Source organism: Epargyreus clarus, unplaced genomic scaffold, assembly GCF_041222505.1.
Source record: "Epargyreus clarus isolate Ecla_fem2 unplaced genomic scaffold, WU_Ecla_fem_2.2 ptg000023l, whole genome shotgun sequence".
Taxonomy (NCBI): domain Eukaryota; kingdom Metazoa; phylum Arthropoda; class Insecta; order Lepidoptera; family Hesperiidae; genus Epargyreus; species Epargyreus clarus.
In genome coordinates, this window is record NW_027332230.1 from 8,181,480 (window position 1) to 8,201,510 (window position 20,031).

Below are 20,031 nucleotides of genomic sequence, written 5' to 3' on the forward strand. Positions count from 1 at the left end.
AAAGGATTAAGTCATAGTCTATCATACAGACTAAATACGGATTGAAGGACTTCTGAGAACATTAATTGAAGATCTTTGGGCATGCAGGTGCGTTACATTGGTTTTCTCTACTGTAAAAAAAGTAATAATGTATTTGATATTATACGCACATTGAAAAATCACAGGTCTGGGATTTGAACGTCGGACTCCTCCATTGAGAGATCTAATTTTAATCACTAGGTTACCAATGCTTATTTATTATATCATCATTATGCAAAATACCAAACAAAAACATAGATATCGTTATATATTTAACTTTAAATAGACATATTATAGACCTTGGATGAACTAAGTAGTTTGTTTACAAAATATTTCATAAACTTTTAAACGAATATGCATGAATATCCAGAAAAAGGGTTTGAATAAGAACATTTATTTTTAATAAAACGTTAGCAATACTATGTTTTTCAAACACGCAGTTGGAGGATGCTCTTAATATAAAGTGAAATTAAATTAATGACATTGGGTACTAATTCTGACCGTGAAATGCAATGCAACTGCCAACACTGACCTATTCTCGATTCTCGACAGAACCAAGATCTGTCAAAAATGTTGATGGACATTGGACATGTTATTTTACTGTCATGCAGTGTGAAACATAAATAAAGCGTATTAGTTTTCTAGAAATCATGACTTAATACTCAGGCCTAAGCTGTTAAAATGAAATAATATATTTAGAGAAAATAACTGCCACTTACATATTTGTTTTTAATTAATGACATTATGGATGGTTTAATTCACGCGGCATTGGAAGCAGAGGCAAGTAAAAAATTGTTTTTTGGTGTAATTTGGATCATTCATCAAAAATATCATCGTAGAAAGTGTATGGAAGTGTATAAACATTATTATTTCAGGTAATATTAAACCGGGCTAAACATGTAAATACAAATCTAACACAATTCGACAGTGGTGTCCCAGACCATAAAATGACTTGGACTCATGAAAAAATGCATCTCGCCGAAACTGTAGACGATACAAGGATGAAGTTTCATCGAAGTTCTGCCAGTTCGACTGGTTCCAAAGCGACAGGAAAGTTTGATTTGTTTAAAAAGCTCCATGAGTTGTACAATGAGCTTAGTAGAGATGAATCGTCACAAACAAACTATGTGAGTATTCTACTGGTCTGTTATCGTATATCAGCATCACTACTTAATGATTTAGTGACATTTTACACTTGTAAAGTTAGTCAAGGTGTTAGAATGAGTTGTTGGAACTATTCTACTACAATACAGTTCTTTAAAGTTCATACACAACATTTAGTGTACGAAGACATATGGAACTGTTTCCTGTATATGTTGTTCTATCTATTTTCATAAGGTTTGCGTTATGATAGATAATTAAGAGAATCATAGAAATATATGTGACAGTAGGAAGTGTTGAACTTTAAAAGAACTATTAATCGTACTATTTATATCTAGCATGCCCTATTATCAAAGAATACAGGCTATTCAATGTTTATTTGTATTCCACCATAGTTTAATATTACTAATATTGTAGGCAGGACATTTCTGTTTATAATAGAGGATATATAAAATCATACTATAAATAAAATTCAATGGAATTTGATTGATTGCTTGATAAAGTGCATTATCATGAATTGTCAAAAATTTGATACAACATATATAATTTATGGGCTTTATCAATTTAATTGCATTATTTTCTTTAACATTACAGCAAGGACTTAAGACAACATCATATTTATTAGAAAAATTATTAGCAACATATAATCTTAACACATTGATAATAAACTTATATCCTGGGAATAAAGGATACTCATTATCTCTGAAAGTTAATGGGAACACACAACATATACATCCTCCAGATGCAAATCATGTAAGTCTAAAAACGTTTTGCTTCTAGTTAGATATGTACCAATTAGATAATAACTGGTAAGTGTTCATAAGTACAATAACTTCTAAAAATGTTCTACTCATCTTAAGCCATAATTATTCAGCTGACTTACATATAAGACCATCATTTTAGTACTCAGAAATGGCAATGTATCAGTAATAGGTGCCAGTTAGAACACCTGTTTATATGAAGTTATATGAAGGGTGCCAGTATCTAATATACTATCTATCTGAAGATACCTACCTATCTTCAAGTGATCTTTATCCTTGATTGCTACCTAAATTTTAGAAATAAATTATATATTATTAATATAAACTTTTTAGGCATCTTCAAGCCAAGAGGAAACCTTAATAGAGACACCTCGGTGGCCATATGAGGAGGAGGAATTGTTGAGTTACATTGATAATGAAGAGTTACCAGTGGTGCTTCTAGATTTGTTGGAAACAGAGCATTCCTGCCTGTTCTATTCAGGTTGCATAATAGCTCAAATAAGGGACTACAGGCAGGCATACCCAAGTTTTATGTGTGACACTCATCATGTACTGTTGAGGCCTACTAATCAGGTGAGAGTTTAGTTTAGCTTATAAATTGGGAGTGAAATAAATGTATAGAATAAGTAACAGAATGATGGATTATCTTTAATTTATAACAAGCAAGCAGTCTGGTGACTGACCTTGCATATTTTTTTCATGTTAGTTTTACTTTCCAAATATTTTTATATATACTTCCTAACTCGTGTATGTGCCTTATAGCAGATAATATCATATAGTTGTAGGAACTTTTTTTGAATATATTTATTAAGACAATATAATTATTTATATTGATTATCATTCTGTTCATAATATGTACTCTTTGTATAGTGTTACTGCACTATATTACCACAACATTAGTCTGCTTCATATCAGCGATACCTGAACGTGCCTAAATTATTTTTTATTAATCTATGCCATATATTGTTAGGCCTTATACGCATGACATCTGTTCTTATTTTACACTGGGGAATGTAAATTATTATTTTTAATGTTAGATGTCCAGAAACAACTTAGAAACATAGAAAATTCTATAAATATTATATCATATTTCCTGTAAAACAGTAAAACAGAAAATATGATATAAAATTTATAGAATTTTTATTTATAGAATTAAAAAGAATTTCTTTGATCAGACAATTAAATAATTCATTTTTCATTTTAAATTTACATTTATAATAGTTTGAGGCCAAATTAGACCTTATGCCTGGTATGCATATAAATTATGTCAAAGTTATCATAGTCATCCCATTATCATTGTATTTGATATAGATTATACTTATTATTTGAAATATGTGTATTTTAATCCTAGTTAAATTGAATTGTTAGATTGAATTTTGTTCTAATATTTGTCTGATTAAAATTAGCTTTTTATGTTGACCTTCACTTAAGTTTATATATATGTTCTGTAATACTTAATATTTATGCCTATATATTTAAGTTTATAATCATTAAATATATATATTTTAACATTATTATGGTTATAGGTAGTCTACCAATTGCTTGCCATAAAATCCATACTCATGCCATATAATGCATTAATGCTTTTAATACTAATAATAATAGGTACTAACCTATACGGGTAAAAGTTCCCAATTCTTTCTTCTAAAACAAATGTTGTATTTTTGGCGCAGAGCATTATAACAGATGCAATGTGCATCGGTGGACGATGTGGCTGGGTGGGTGAAGAGCGTGGCGCTCTCGAGGCGGTGGAGGCAGCGTTGGTACACGCGGCCGCTCCACCGCTCTGCTTGGAGCCCCGGCCGGCCGTGGGGCTCCTGGCCGCGAGGCTCCACGCGGCGCCTCGGTTGTTCAACACACCACGGATACGAAGACAAGCTAGGAAGTTTTCACAGGTTTGTGTGTTATATTATTATATTCGTATTTTTGACCGATTTAAAATAAGAAATTACGTAATGTGAATACATGCTGTATTTTATGTTGTTAGGTATAATTTTAATTGAACCAATATAATTATAGTAATAGATGTTTAAAAAATACTTAGTGTCCTTTTGAAGTTATTAATTGTAAAGCATATTTATATAAACAAATTAAGTCGTTAGAATCCTCTTGTATTAATAGTGAGAGCTACCTATACAGTATAAATTAAGATGTAGTTGTAACTGTGTGTAGTTGTAACAATCTTTATAATTAATAAATGCTCATGCAAAATCTTTCAGGTTGCAGTAAATAGGAAAAGAAAACTAGATCAGTTTACACATTATCATGGGTTGGAACTGTTAGAATTAATACATCGTCAGAGAGCGAAAAACAGTAGACAGTCTGTACCTCACACGCGTCTAACTTCAAAATATCCGAAAAAACCACCAGAGGTAAGATAATTATTACAATATTAAGGTTGAATTTTGTATCTGATGTTTAATTTATATTATTTAACCCTAAAGCATAATAACACAATGTAAAATACATATTAAAAAAATATATAAAAAGAATCATTGTAGTTCTATATAATATACAGTTGATTTTCATTATTGTGCTTGTTCTTCTAAAGCTAAATATATTAAATGAAACAAATTTATATAAATAACACTTAAGTTACATTTATTCCCATCAAAATGTCCATCCCATAAAAGTGTAGATGTACACAAATATAATACACAAATGGTATAAGTAGATATCTTATAATAATTATGTGATTTATCAATCTAGTAATCTATTGTAATGTCTACAATATGGTGCTTATATGTACATTCTTATAGTATTCATACAAGTGTTCATGTACAAACTGCACATGTAAAAACATGTTTCCTTTTTATTTATTTCAGGTATTCAAGCCGATCGAGCCGCCGAAAATGGAGCCATTGCCGCTAGCCCTGCCCGGCGAGCCCACCGGCCCATTACGAATCGCACGCTCGTACGAGCGGCCGAGGCCCACCTCAGATTGCCAACCGCAATTAGTCGAGGAATACATTTTGGAAACTGAAAAGTCCATCCCCCACGCCGGTGTTGGGTTCTTCCATATAAAACTCTCGATATTACAAAGGCCGTCCGACCAAGAGTTCCTAGGGGAGTTGTATGTCGATAGGGACCATGTTGAAGGAGAGAGAAACGGTGCTGCGTGTCGATTTTCCTTAGGTATGACTATTATACTATGTGTGGGTTGCAATAATTGTAGTGTTTTTTTTGGTTCACTATTTTGTAATTAGTTCCCTAAGTAATTCGTGCATTTTCATTATTCTATCGATAATTGAATATTTTTTTGGTATAATAAATATCCTATGGATTTAGGTATTATATTCATCAATATCAAAATGGCCTAATTTGTGTTGTGATAAAAAAAATAAAAGCTGACTTATTCATTTAATTTATTATTATGGAGTGCGAAACACACAAATGTAGTTTTAATAGTGTTATTAATTATTTTGTATTCTATAAAAATATATTCTATTATTACAGGATCAAGACTACAAGCGAATAAATACATACAACAATTTACGGAAATATTCACGGAAGAAGGCAGGAAATCAGTAAGGATAAAACATATAGTGCCTGGGCAGTTGCCAAGAGTTTCATATACAGGCGGGATGAGGAATGAAATGGTGTGAATTGTTTTATTAATATCATTCTTTAATGTTTATTTTCGTAGTTTAGTTTTATAGTTCTCTTGGCTTTGTTTTGATCCGAAATTTATATAGCTAAATCAAAAGAAAAGGTTGTAATTTTTGAAGTTTTGTGGAGTACTTTACGTTTGTATATCAACATATATTTTATTTATATACACCAATAACTTTTTACGTGCGTATAGTCCGCGCCAAACTTCTAGTCCGCACTGAAGTTGTGCGCGCAGGTGTAGGTGTAGGTGCAGGCGCTATGTACCCGCGGGCGAGAGCAGGCAGCGTACGGGTGCCGGGGGGTCCCGCGCTGTCTTCGTCCCGCTAATATCTACAATTTGCTGTCGCGACGCGGCTCATTTCTATATTCAGAGCGGACTAGAAGTTTGGCACGGAGTCTACCTGGGATGTTTTAGTTACTATAATATGAAGTGTCATGCAATATATATAAAATTAAACGATAATTATTTAATATTCCAGCAACAAAACCAACAATTGCTTTTGCAGCGATCGGCGGCCGCAGCGAGCAGTTCCACAGTACAAACACATGCTACAACAGTACCTGTAGTGTAAGTGTGATTACTCATATATTCATTGCAAATTACATATAAACCATATAAGGCATTCAAATGGTCTTTTAATAATGAGATATTATGTTGTAATACTATGTTGCAAACTATATGAAAATGTTTTAATGATAATTTGAAACTGAAATATTTGTAAAATAAATTGCTTAAATTAATACGCGTTAATATCTTTAAAATATTCAAATATTTTTTAACACATTGTAAGAAATGATCTCATAGTTTTTTGTACACGAAAAACAAATATTTTTTTACGAAAATGTACATTAATTTGCTTATACTTCAGTTAGTTATGGTGACCATTTTGTTAATTATCATCAATCAAACTATCTATTTCAGGACTCCTTCAATAGCAGCCACTTCAAATGTTCACACCACAGCAAGACAGCTTCCAATACTGGTTAGTGTAGCTATTAAATATACTTTAAGAATTATTTTTATCGTTATTTATTATTTTATGCATGTTGATGATGATACCATGTTTATTTGGAGGTGGCAAACTTTAACTTTTGTACTTTTTACTGTACTGCATATTACATATAAGAATCCGTCATCCTCCGCCCGTCCTTATTCGTCTATTTAGTGTCTTTCATACTGTTTAATAATTAACACATTTATAACATACATTTTATTTTGCAGCAGGCACAACTGCAGCAAGTGGGAAGCGTCGGTAGTATAGGAAATGTGGGCAGCGTGACGGCTGTGGGCACAGTTCTAGGCAACGTTGGCACTGTGGGCAATATCAGCAATGTTGGCACCGTGAACAACGTGGGCACCGTGGGCAACATAGGCACCGTGGGGAACATTGGCACCGTGGGGAGCATTGGCACTGTGGGAAACATTGGCACTATAGGCAACATAGGCACTGTGGGTAGTGTGGGTACTATAGGCAACGTGGGCACGATAGGCAACGTGACTACAGTGGGCAATGTTGGCGCGGTGGCGGCTGCGGCGGTGGCGGTGGATACTGCGTTGAAGCAGCAACCCTCGCCGACAACACCGCGATTGTCACCTCAGGTAAGTATTTATATACGTATATCTTTTTTATGTGAGTATGAATATTACACAGATAAAGATATTGCATTATAAAATATGAATAAAAATTTTCGCTAACAACTTATGCTGCAATACTATAATCATCTTCTGAGCGAAGTATACTTAAAATGAGTAAATCTTGATATTAACAAATCTTCATATTGTTTTACTTTAAGCGCCGAACGCCTTTACATTTACTGATTTGCGACAGAAGCGTTATTTCGATTACTATAGAATTTAATAATTAATTTTTTATACGATCAGGTCCACGACATTCATTCGACGCAGGCGTCGACGAACCAACTCCTGGCGCAGCAGCTGACCAACCCACCGCAGCCCCTCAACCCTCAAAAGATGCAGTCTGCCATCATACACATCCAGCACCCACTCATGTCCAGTGCAGGCACATCACAGGTATGGTATAACTTCATATGTTGTGGAGATGCGAATGTAATTTTTTATCGCCACTATTGTATGAACGAAATCATAGTAATTTTATTAATATAAAGTGAACAACAGAGATATTACAAAAACAAAAAGGCCTTAAAAATACCACTGTGCGCTGTATCACTTAAACTTTACATGAATTTAATGACACCTTCACTATAAAATTCGTTATGCCATTTGAGCTACAGGGCCAAAGAACATAATTTACGTATATGTGCTCAAAAAAGTACCTTCTGAAGTTGGGTAAAAATTTCAGACAGCTGGCTTAATAATTTACTAAAATTATTGTAGGGATATTGGGATATGTTTTTGCAATATCAATTTGATATTTTGCAGGTACAGAGTATACAGTATACAAATACAACGACGACACAGCAGAAAGCGACTATAACTAAACCAAGGACAACGAATCCAGCAATAAATGCACTTGTGACTAGTCTAATGAATTCAGCTCAACAGTTTCAGCAAGGTAAGTTCCAATGACTTTTTAAAAACTTAACACTATGTTAAAATATGTTGACATTGTCACTTCTCGTGTAAAATACTATATGTTTTTAAATATGATACAAATATATTAACCAACAAATGCATTTATAATACTGAGAATTAAAGAATGTGCATAGATAGAAGCTTAGCGCTAAACTTCTGCTTGAAGTGTAGTAGTGCTGTTACAATTTTTGAATCCGGTAACTTTTGTCTAACAAGTACAGTTTGGTTTATGTTCGTTTTATGTAAAAACAAATGTATTAGTATATAACTTTGTATTGATTAACATTTAAAAATTCCTTATTCAGCGGCAGCGAGTCAAAACGCTGCCAAAGCGGCAGTGAGTTCTGCGAACAACAACGCTACGATCCTGAACCTGCTGAACAGCGCGCCGGGGCTGGGCGGCATGGGCGGCGGGCTGGCGGGCGGCTCGCTGGGCGGCGGCGGCTCGGGAGATGAGCACAAGCTGCTCGCGCGGACGGTGTCGTTGCAACCGGCGCGGTTGTTGCCAGCGTCCACTGCACCGCACACGAATCCCACCTATACCCACCAGGTACTATTGTAGCGTACTCTTTGTGGCTTGTGTAGATGTTGCCCGGTCTACAAGGTGAAACTATGGTGTGCTAAGTGGAGGCATTGGCGGGTGGGCGGCGTAACGTCTAATTAGCACAAGCTGCTCGCGCGGACGGTGTCGATACAGCCGGCGCGACTGTTGCGAGCGTCCACTGCACCGCACACGAATCCCACCTATACCCACCTCGTGGCTCGTGTAGATGATAACCGATCTACAAAGTAAAGCTCTGGCATACTGAGTGGAGTAAACAGCGACGTGGGCGGTGTGATGGCCGACGAGCACAAGTCGTTTGCGAGGACAGTGTCCAGTTCAACCAATGCACGTGTCCACTGGGCTATATATACCAACGACACGTATATTCACCAGATAATTTAAGTTCGGAGCGTGCACATTTCGACGGCTTGTGTAGATGTTGCCCGATCTACAAAGTAAAGTTATGGCGGGTTGGGTGGAGAAAATAGCGACCTGGGTGGCGTGATGCCCGATGAGTACTAGTTGTTTGCGTGGACAGTGTGCTGCAAGCGGTTCAAGTAATGCCCGTGTCTATTATATACACCAACCACACCTATACTCACCAGTTAATGTACGTATGAATACATGGACCCTCTTACATATGAGCCGATCATGTTAATTCTCAGCATCTTTATTCGACCTTTTTTATACAATATAGAAGTACCAAACGGACATGTAGTTTAGGTAAGTCGCCACAGTTGTTCATGGACTTCTGTAATCAAGGCCAATTAAGATCAGAGTTTTACCTAAGGTTTGCTACAATTGCATTGTTACCCCTGCGGACAAATTTGTAACGCCTTGGCTACTTAGTCTCTCCCTTACCAAAATCAAATACAGATCAGCTTCAGAATTACTCGCTAGAATCCCTTGATTTTATGGAGCAGGATACAGACATCCATGGGCGGTGACCACATATGAGCAGTTGTGGTCCAACTGCTATGCTCCTTTGTCAATACTATTCAAAGAAAAAAAAAATAGAAAACGATATTCAATTTTCAAACTGTTTGTTATTTCAGGTAATGTCTGCGTACACTCGTGACAACGAATCGACGAACGTGTCGAGTAGCGAGAGCGCGTTGCTGGAGCGGCTGATGGGCCCCGAGCCCGCCACGCCGCCCGCACAACCTCAACCGCAGCCCGTCTGTCACTTGCAGGTATATCTTTGAAATGTATTGAGATTTTAAATTACATTTACAATTGCATCGAGCTATTAGACTGTCGAAGACCGTGACAACGGCGGGGTAGTAAAGGCTTATCACTTGCAGGTGAATTTTCGAAACCATTGAGCTTTAAATTACATGAGCTATTAGACCAGAATATACCGTGAAAACAGTGGGGTAGTTAAGGCTTAATAATTATGGTATTTTACTTACAACGACTTGTCTTCGTGTGGCTTTACCCGTCCGTGGTTCTATTTGAATATAAAATCGCGTAATTATTAAGTTACCGCAAAGTATCTTCAGTTTTTCTTTTATCACAAAGTTATATGCGGTTCGTGGATGGCGGCCGAGGAATTAAATTGTACCACCGAAAAGAAACACTATGAATTCACAATCAATCTTTTTTTATAATTATAATTATGACTATAATTAAAACACCCACCGTTCCACCGAGCGTGCACTTGAAGCCCGTGCGCAGCGGTCGGAGGCTACGATCGAATTGCCAGTAAAACTAGCCGCCCCTCCAGTGCTCGGTGTTACGTCATGACGTCATAATGGTTCGATATTCGTTAGGAAAGTGTAGGGGTAGAAAATCACATTACGATACTAGCCATATTACAATTAATCCTATGACTTCCGGTCATATAAAATTAAGAATGAAATGACTTATGTTAAGTATGTACTGAAACCTTTCGAATTTGCAAAATAATATCAGATTATAACATTAACAATAATAGTTATTGGTATGACTCCACACTAATGAATTAATTTATTGTATTCTTTAACTGTTCACTAAATCTTTCCAGGGTTTAAGTTTGACCTCCCTCCAAGGTCTACAAGGTCTACAGGGTTTGCAGAACGTGCAAGTACAAATCCCGGGGTTATCAGCGCCGATATCGTTATCACTGAACGTGTCCGGCGCGCCCAGTGGCTTGCTTGTATCCGTCCCACCTACCACGTCTGTGGTACTCACGAATCAACCTTCGGTGCTCTCTTTACCTATTGGTAAGTAACTATTGAGTTAACTTGTTAAGAGATTGCATGATCTTTGTTCAGTATTTAGAACTGGTCGAAATACTGATTATAAATAAAAGGAGTAAATTCAAAATTTAAAGGTTGACGTTTCTGTCATAACACACATTGTACAGACAGTCGGTATTCAGATTTCGTCACGGGACGTATAATCTAATTATATAGTATATTACGGGGGTCCTGGGGACCTATTTGGAAGTCGCGAGTGTGTGTGCATCACGGTCGATCGGTCGCCGAAGGGAGCACCGCACAGTTCTACGGTATTTATACATATATTCACCTACATTATTGTTTCTAGCGCACAAGGGTTCCAAATTATATCTCGGATTAGAAACCAGCGACCTAAAACTCTACATTTTGGTCACTTCGAGTCGGGATTCGGGTTTCCGTGCTCGCAAGTATATTCTTGTGTGTTGGTGAACAGTAGTGTAGACATCGGCACACGTCCACGTCGTTTGTAAATACTTTGCCGGATTATAAGTATTTACAGCGGCTGGACAAATTCAAAAAACTGTGTACTCTACAATTATTACGTAGGGATACACGTATTTATTTCGGTTACTATTTTATTTATGTACATCGGGTACTACAAGAAACGTCAACGGTTTTAGGCGTTTTTTCGGATTATTATTAGTGTTTCGGTCGGGCCTGTATTGAGCATTCTCCTGTTTCGGGTTGTGTCGGTTGAAGGTGGTAGAACTCTACGTGGTTCGACTCCGGCAGCACCACCGCCACGTCTATTTCTGCCATTACAGCAGTGTTTGGAGCTGCTGTATTTTTGTTTGAAAAAGGTGTGGTAAGGGAGATATACTTAATCGAGGCGTTCCAACTTAGTCCTCAAGAGTAACAGCGCACGTGTGGTCATTTACACCAGGTGGAGGTGGACTGCATGGTCGTTGTCTACTCTATTATTTCGGTCGGTTTTATTTCGGTTTGAATTTTTATTATTGCGGATTATAATTTACATTCGGTAATATTTTGTGCTTTCATATTTGTCAAGTCGGTTGACATATAATTTTGTGACAGCGTTCTATCGGTTTAAATTTTATTTTATTTTTTCATTTCAACTTTTTGAAATGGCTCCTAAGTCTAAACAAAGGTTGAATAAATTAAAATACGATTTAGCAATTCATAATTTGGATTCTATTTACGATCTTTCTCAGCGGGAACCTAAATCTGAAATAGATAAAAATAATTTTAAAATACGGTATCATGATTTGGATCGTAATTATGAAGAGTTTACGTCGATGTTTTTGGAACTGCAATCGGAATTGGACGAAGGCTCTGATGTGGATTATTCGGACGATTTTAAAAAATATAATGGAATATATTATGACATCAAGAGGAAGTTTTTAGAAATATCATCTTCGGAGACTGAACATGGTTCGGAGTTCAGGTCAATGGATGATGGTGACAAGCGGAAGCGGGTGGTTTTACCACGGATACAGATTCCTACATTTGCGGGAAAAATAGAAGAATTTGTTTCATTTATGGATTTATTTAATTCTTTGATATGTGAAGATAATGCTTTATCTGATTCGGAGAAAATGTATTACTTATTAGGTTCATTGGCTGGAGAACCAAAGGTTTTATTGCAACACTTATCTATTTCGGGAGATAATTTTTCGGTTGCTATGGATCTATTGAACAATAGATATAATAATAAAAGATTGTTAGCAGATAAACTATTTTATAATTTGTTTTATATTTCACATGTCACCAAACATTTGAGTTCTATTAAATTATTTTTAAATACATTATTAGAAAACACGAAAGCGCTAGAAAAGATGAATTTTCCGGTTGATCAGTGGACTCATTTATTATTTTACATTAATTTTCAAAAATTAGATAATAGTCTAAAAAAAGGTTTTGAAGAACGGTTTACAGGAAAGGACTTTCCGGAATTTAAGGATTTAATAAGGTTTTTGGAAAATGAACTTAGGATTTTGGAGTCAAGTGGTGATTCACATCGGACATGTGGTACTACTAAAACTCATGAGGCATTTCAGGAAAGTAGGCAGGTAGGCTGCAAATGTTGTAAAAAGGGAATACATCATCTTTCCAAATGTAATAAATTTTTATCTTTAAGGTTGGGTCTTAGGAAAGACTTTATTAAAGAAAATAAACTATGTTTTAGATGCTTTAACTCTCATAAGATAGCGGACTGTCAATCTTCATGGGTTTGCTTTAAGTGTAAGTCACCTAAGCATCATCACCTCATTCACATGGATTTACCTCACTACCAGACAGCATCGGGCAGTGCAAGGTCGGCGGCGACACCTACTGTGACCGGTAACAGTAGGGCACATACTTCTAATGTTGTCACGGATAGGGTGGAGGATAATCCATGTACTGCATCTGTTAGCGGATCTAACAAGGCAAATATTACGGTTTCGAATCAAGGTGGTGCTTCGTTGACTTCTAACATGATTGAAGCTAACATGTTTAATCGTACGGTTCTTTTGTCTACGGCCATGGTGCATATTAAGGATGCACATGGTCACTATCAAGAAGCGCGTGCGTTATTGGACAACGGTAGTCAAGGTAGCTTTATTTCGGAGAGTTGTGCTAATAGATTAGGTCTAAGACGGTTTAAAACAAATGCTTCTACAGTCACGGGACTGAGTGGCATACCAGTGGATAGTGGTAGAAATGGGGTTAATTTAACGATTCGACCGCGGTTTTCACGTCGACCGTTATTGGTATCTACCGCTACTATTCTAAATAAAATAACTAATCAGTTGCCTAGTTTCAATTTACCTCAAGAGATTTGTAGTCATTACAAAGGACTACCTCTTGCGGATGAATATTTTTACCTTAGTCGGGAGGTTGATATTTTAATCGGTGCGGATTTATTAGGAGAGGTTATGCTCGGGGATATTATTAAAATAAACAATGATTTGCCTTGTGCTATGGAAACTATCTTCGGTTATGTATTGTCGGGGCCTTTTTCATACGCGGTAAATAATCATAAAGGTGCCCAGAATATTAATGTTTGCCAAACATTCACAAACGTTAAAACGGATAATTTTGTACATAAGGTTAGGGACACTAACGACAATCCTAGTGCCATTGCGGATTGGAGACATTTGGATCATAAAATTAGTCATCAACGGGATGATACACGGCGATATGCGGTAAGTTCATCATATTTACCAGATACGTTTACGGTAAATAATTCTTTTTCATCAGTGAGAAAACGGTTCTCTGATATGGAAAAACGACGTGCGGTAAATAAATTTCGGAAAAAGGTTGTAAATTTTATTTAGCGGTTTTACGGTTTTAGATATATTTTTTATGTTGTTAATTAATTCAGTTCTTTTTTATTGGTAAGGTCTATTGTTTTCATTGTAGAATATTTTGTTTTTTGGTCAATTGATAGATCATTGACACATTCAATGGTTTCATTACCTACGGATAGGGTGAATACCACCGGGGTATTTCACACTGCAAACGGATTTTGTTTTTCTTTTGTTTTAAATTTAAAGATTTTCCTTATTTATCAGGGTTTCGCGGTTAAGGAATCCTAAAACATTAGGGTGTTATATTTTGTAGGTTTTTTGTTTGTTCTTGTGCAAAGGTTGTACAATGAACATTTAGTGTCAACGATTTGACGATGGAAGGTTTTCTTGTAGCATTAACTACATTTACTTCTCGGCTGGGTCTTTCACATGTCATTCGGTTTGACTGTGGGACAAATGATACAACTGCAAGAAGACATTTACATGAAGAGCAGGCTGCATAGTCAGCAAAAACTTTAATGAAACGGGTGATCGGTGAACTTGTTTTAACTTATGAAGAGCTTGAAACTGTATTTACCAGGAGGGAAGCAGATCTCAATTGTAGACCATTGTGTGAAGTTACGGAAGATCCTCATGGTTTATCGATAAATCCTTATTATCGGTATCGGAATTTAACTTGGCGGATTTACCAAACGATAGATTGAAGAGATGTCAATTGGCGCAAGCTCTTTATCAAAGATTTTGGAGAAGATGGAGTAGTATATATCTTCACTTGCTTCAAACTACGAGTAGAAGTAAAAGGATAAAACCTGGAGGATTATTTAAAATTGGAGATTTAGTTTTATTAAAAGAAGAGAACTTGCCTTCTTTAAAAATGGAAATTAGTGTGGATTTTGTGTTACTGCCTGAGAAAGATTGTATTATACGGATAAACTGAAAACAACATCGGTTATATTTATTCGGCCTATGGTTAAGTTTTGTAGGCTGCCTTCGGAATAGGGTTGTCACAAACTTGTTTGTGTTAATTTATGTTTATTATATGTTCGGTGTAAGCTTTTATTTTTTGGATTTTGGTTGATAAAGGCTTGGCCTTTCTCGGGCGGGGGTATGTTCAGTATTTAGAACTGGTCGAAATACTGATTATAAATAAAAGGAGTAAATTCAAAATTTAAAGGTTGACGTTTCTGTCATAACACACATTGTACAGACAGTCGGTATTCAGATTTCGTCACGGGACGTATAATCTAATTATATAGTATATTACGGGGGTCCTGGGGACCTATTTGGAAGTCGCGAGTGTGTGTGCATCACGGTCGATCGGTCGCCGAAGGGAGCACCGCACAGTTCTACGGTATTTATACATATATTCACCTACATTATTGTTTCTAGCGCACAAGGGTTCCAAATTATATCTCGGATTAGAAACCAGCGACCTAAAACTCTACAATCTTAGTGCGGAGCGTGAAGTCACATTGAGAGTTAGGCCTAAAGCTTTAAGCGTAAAAAGGAAATGAAAATTTTAAGTGATAAGTGAATATTGAATAAGTCAATAGTTTATAACTTTCAATGTGGCGACACGTTTTTATTTCATTTCTTCTATGAAACATACAAATAATCAAACCAAAATAGACACATAATAATTTATCCATAATAATTTTCAATATTATGAATATGTATGGCTACTACCTTACAATCATAGCACCGCCTGTGTGACGTGTGTCACGGGCATACACAGAGATAAGAACACCCATTTTGTAACAAAGTCTAAATACATAATTTATTTATATCTGTTTGTATGATCGACTTCATAACATTATGTATTGCAAACTAATATGTAATTATTATGAGTTCCTTTGGCATGATAATGGTCGACAACAAAATCGGTTTTACAATAAAATAATTTGAAGGCAACTTTGGGGAAAATCCGAAGTATTTTTAGTATTTCATGATGCTAGTTATCGCGGTATAATTTCTTGTAATTCTACAAAACCATTGAGTAATATTAGTAGTAGTAGTATTAATTCAGTTACGCGATATACCCAACACTTTCGTGCCAAACGAACTCAATCCTAACAACCCAATGTGTGTGCTATAAGTGAGCGTTTGCGTGTACTCGTGTTTAGCGGCGCGCGTTGTGTCCGCAGCGCAGCTGATGTCGGGCGGCGTGAAGAGCGCGCGCGGCGTCGGCGTGAGCGGGGTGAGCGGGGTGAGCGGGGTGACTGGGGTGAGCGGGGTGAGTGGGGTGAGTGGGGTTAGCGGGGTGAGCGGCATGCAGGTGGTGCGGCCGCGGCCCGCGAGACTCGCCCGGCCGGCCGTTCGACCCGCCTCGCCCGCGCACCAGCCCGCCGCTCACGTGCAAATCGCCTCGCCTGCGACAGTTACCGCAGGTACGTAGTGTCATTTATAATTAGGCCAGGGTAATTAATTCGTTTTAAAATTTTTGTATTAGTATACAATCATTAGTAGTTTGGTGTTGCAAATGACTTTAGTTGAATATGTATCATTTTCTTTTTTATTACAAAGCTATGCTAAATAATAATGTGTTTTAAAATTAGTGTTCACAATATCTACTTTTTAGTATACAATCAGTACTAGTTTGATGTTGCAAATAACTTTAGTTGACTATGTATCCATCTTCTGTAGTTTTTTTTGTTATAAATGCATATTTATAGCCATGTTTTTATTAATTATATTAGAAGAAGCAAACATGTTATTTAACATCAGGTCGATTGTACCATAGACAACCCAAATAATACTGAAATCCTATAGGTCGATTACAGATGCATTCTCGTATGGAAATGATTAAATTCTAAATCACATAAAAATTAACTAGAAAGAAAAGTTTAAGAACTCTTATACTTGTTGTTCACCAACTTCACTTAGTGATTATTATTTGAATGAATGTTTACAGGTACTGCACAATTCATCACACAGCCTCAGACGCAAACGTTAACGACTCAGCAGGTACGACGGAAATCAAATCCTGATAGTTCATAGTATCTACCCCAAGTTTAGATCACTGCCGGCGTAGCAAATAAACTGTACATAATATTGATAAATAGTTTAGGTGTATTATAAGTGACCCTGAACGAGTGCAATATGCAGTTCTAGGGAATTGTTGTGATTCTACTAACTTATCCGAAAGCAATGGACTTATTTTCCTGATATACATACAGGTTCTCTACGAACTAGTGTACGACGTATTACTATACTATACTATCAATTACTCTACTTAGACTGAAAAGTTCAACGTAATATAACAATACGAAATATAATATTATAAAAATTATTTATTAAAAAAATAACTATGAACTTCATGTTGCTTTTAATCATGTAATTCATGCAATATTTTTTATATATTTGCCATATATTTTGTCAATCATGATGTGTATATATTTTTACCTGAGAGTCACAAATGTGTGTAAAATTATTGAATTTCAATTGTGTTGTGAAACTGACATTAAGCATATTTGGATCATGACATGAGACGTGACTAAATTATAAGAGTTATACTACCGATGAAATGGATATGTTATACTATATCTCAATATTATACATGATAAAGATTTTATTTCTTGTTAGATTTGTTCAACTTGTATATATGTATTAGTAGGTATGTTGTTGACATAATAGTTAAATTTCGAGTTGATGCTTGTTTATATCAGCGAGTGGTGCGAACTGCCCCGCATGTGGAATTGAGTAGCTAAATATTTAATGAAAAATGGTACTTAATAGGGTCGGAGAAAATCCATGACACAGAAAAACATATTTTTTTACATTTGCTTAGTCAGTATTAATCTCTAATATTAAAAGTTATTATTGAACTGTCTTTTAATTGAAGTTTTCGAATATCACGCAATAATTATTATTAGACAGAATTCGATGTGGTTTTTAGTGTTTGCGTGTCACTGGTAGTGTTATGTTTGACCGGGAAATAAGGGTATATTAAAAAATAAACTTTTAACTATTACTCAGGACAAGGCTAGTACAATATACAAATACATTCAAATTTTATCCACACTGCCTCTCTAATGTAACACATGGAATTTGCCCGGTTTGATTGCTAAATAAAATGCGTGGGCAAGCCACCAGCCTCAAATGGAACGTGCTGATATATTCTGGATAGAACGCAACGGTACAAAATGCGTTTCAATTTAGTTTTCACGGCTGAGCATATCGGTAACTATAAATACGCATTGACCATTTAACCAGGTGGACTGTATGCCCTTTTGATTCTTACGCTACATACCAAAATATATATATATATATGTGGAATTCTTCCTACACATAAAAAAAACAGGCGTGATATTTTATAAAATACTATATATGAAAATATTATAAAATAAAGGGATGGCATAATTACGTTAGAGTGATTTTGGAATTTTAACTTTAATTGATCGTTGATTATCATCACAAAACTACTGGACCCATTTTAAAGTGGTTCTCAAAGTTCGGTAGCAAGCTTTAGTTAATATCACTGAAGGGGTGGTTTTCATCAAACTGGGCGTAATAGTGGAAATATTGTATAAAACATGAACTGGTCCTTATAATTACAATTAGCGTCAGTTGTTCTTATGCAATTTTATATATAAGTTGGTCCATAATTGGCTTTGATGAATCCGAAAAGGCAATAATAATGAGGTTGACTAATAATAGTTTTATGAACTGCCTTATTTTATACGTAGGTAATACGTACTGATAGTATTCTCATTTTAAGATCGTACGGTTAAGAGTATAAATAAATATGTATTGAACAGTCGCTCACAAATATAATATGATATCATTACGGTTTTATATCAAGAGTTCATATGATTTTGTCTTACTGTTAATGATAATTGTTTTCTGCATTGTATTTCATATGTTAAACGTATATTACATGTTTGTTGTTTATATAAATCCCACGTCTGTTTGTATCGATGCCGAGAAATTTCAAGTTTCCCGATCTTTCCTATTAGTAATAAGATATACCATTTTTGAGCTGTTGTAACTTTATCCACATTGTTTTGCAGTAACATTAAGCCTTTAAATGTTCTAATGTTCTAAGGTTCTATAATTTTTTACACGCGCACATTTTCTTGTTATGGTTATGATAATAATTATTAATATGTAAAATGTTCTGCCAATATGATATTGCATGTAAAGTACATATACACATATAAATAACAAATGTAACTCTCGCGAATATTTTATAACTCGTTGCTGTAAATAGTTTAACAGAGATGTGTTCATATAGACATTCTAATACGAATAGGTTAGTTAGGCAACTTTGTTTTATACTGTTTTTAGAGTACCTACGGGCAGGGCATTTCGTACACGTGAACGTTACGGCTACTAACGACGCATTACAGTCTACGGAACGTAGTCGAGCATATGTGCGAATTGTTGATCTCATTCATTTATGGACGTGTAGCTCAATATGTAAAGGTTTTTGTAAAAATAAACTCAGAACTTTATCCGAATGTAAATGTCTATTATAAGATATATTGTGTATATTTTTTAATGGAGATTTTTATACAAGTAACCCAATTTTGTTAGTCCGATGGTTGTATAAAGTTTCCAGTGTCGACTATTTTTCGTTTGTCGTATTTAGATTAATGTGTAAATATTATAAGTGAGTTGTGATGGGCGATTTGACGCTTATTACATAGAGTTGTATTATAAAATTTATATTAATGCGTTGACATGGATTTGTGTATAAATTGATATTGTAAAGATTAACCTGAATAAATTGTTCAGAGATTGACGTTTCGAACATAAATAAATAACTTTTACACAACAGACTCTATTATTAATCGCTGTATTCTCTACTTTCTTAATTGATTGATTCAATATATTTTTAAATGTGATTGAGATTCATATCAGTTCCAATTCTATTACATACTTTTACAGTTCTTGATCAATTTTAAGTGAGAAATTTATTTACATGAAGCTAATATCCATTTGTAGAAATTCAATATAAAAGTTTTAA

The 20,031-nt window shown here is 35.4% G+C and overlaps 1 protein-coding gene across 2 annotated transcripts; it reads left to right on the plus strand.

Annotated features, from left to right (window-relative positions):
* The first annotated feature begins 573 nt into the window (after nucleotides 1-573).
* Nucleotides 574-19,839, plus strand: LOC140751533 (uncharacterized). Of its 2 annotated transcripts, none has more exons than XM_073085429.1 (18): nucleotides 574-798; nucleotides 894-1,145; nucleotides 1,714-1,872; nucleotides 2,214-2,453; nucleotides 3,554-3,775; nucleotides 4,100-4,252; nucleotides 4,706-5,015; nucleotides 5,337-5,479; nucleotides 5,972-6,060; nucleotides 6,415-6,475; nucleotides 6,715-7,092; nucleotides 7,375-7,524; nucleotides 7,894-8,026; nucleotides 8,352-8,596; nucleotides 9,646-9,783; nucleotides 10,596-10,794; nucleotides 16,208-16,450; nucleotides 16,975-19,839. In XM_073085429.1, exons 1-18 carry the CDS (start codon nucleotides 763-765, stop codon nucleotides 17,058-17,060), a joined length of 3,237 nt encoding a protein of 1,078 aa, XP_072941530.1. In that variant the 5' UTR covers nucleotides 574-762; the 3' UTR covers nucleotides 17,061-19,839. The 2 variants fall into 2 exon arrangements, with proteins under 2 accessions (XP_072941530.1, XP_072941531.1); XM_073085430.1 differs by having other exon boundaries at nucleotides 6,718-7,092.
* The last annotated feature ends 192 nt before the right edge of the window (nucleotides 19,840-20,031 follow it).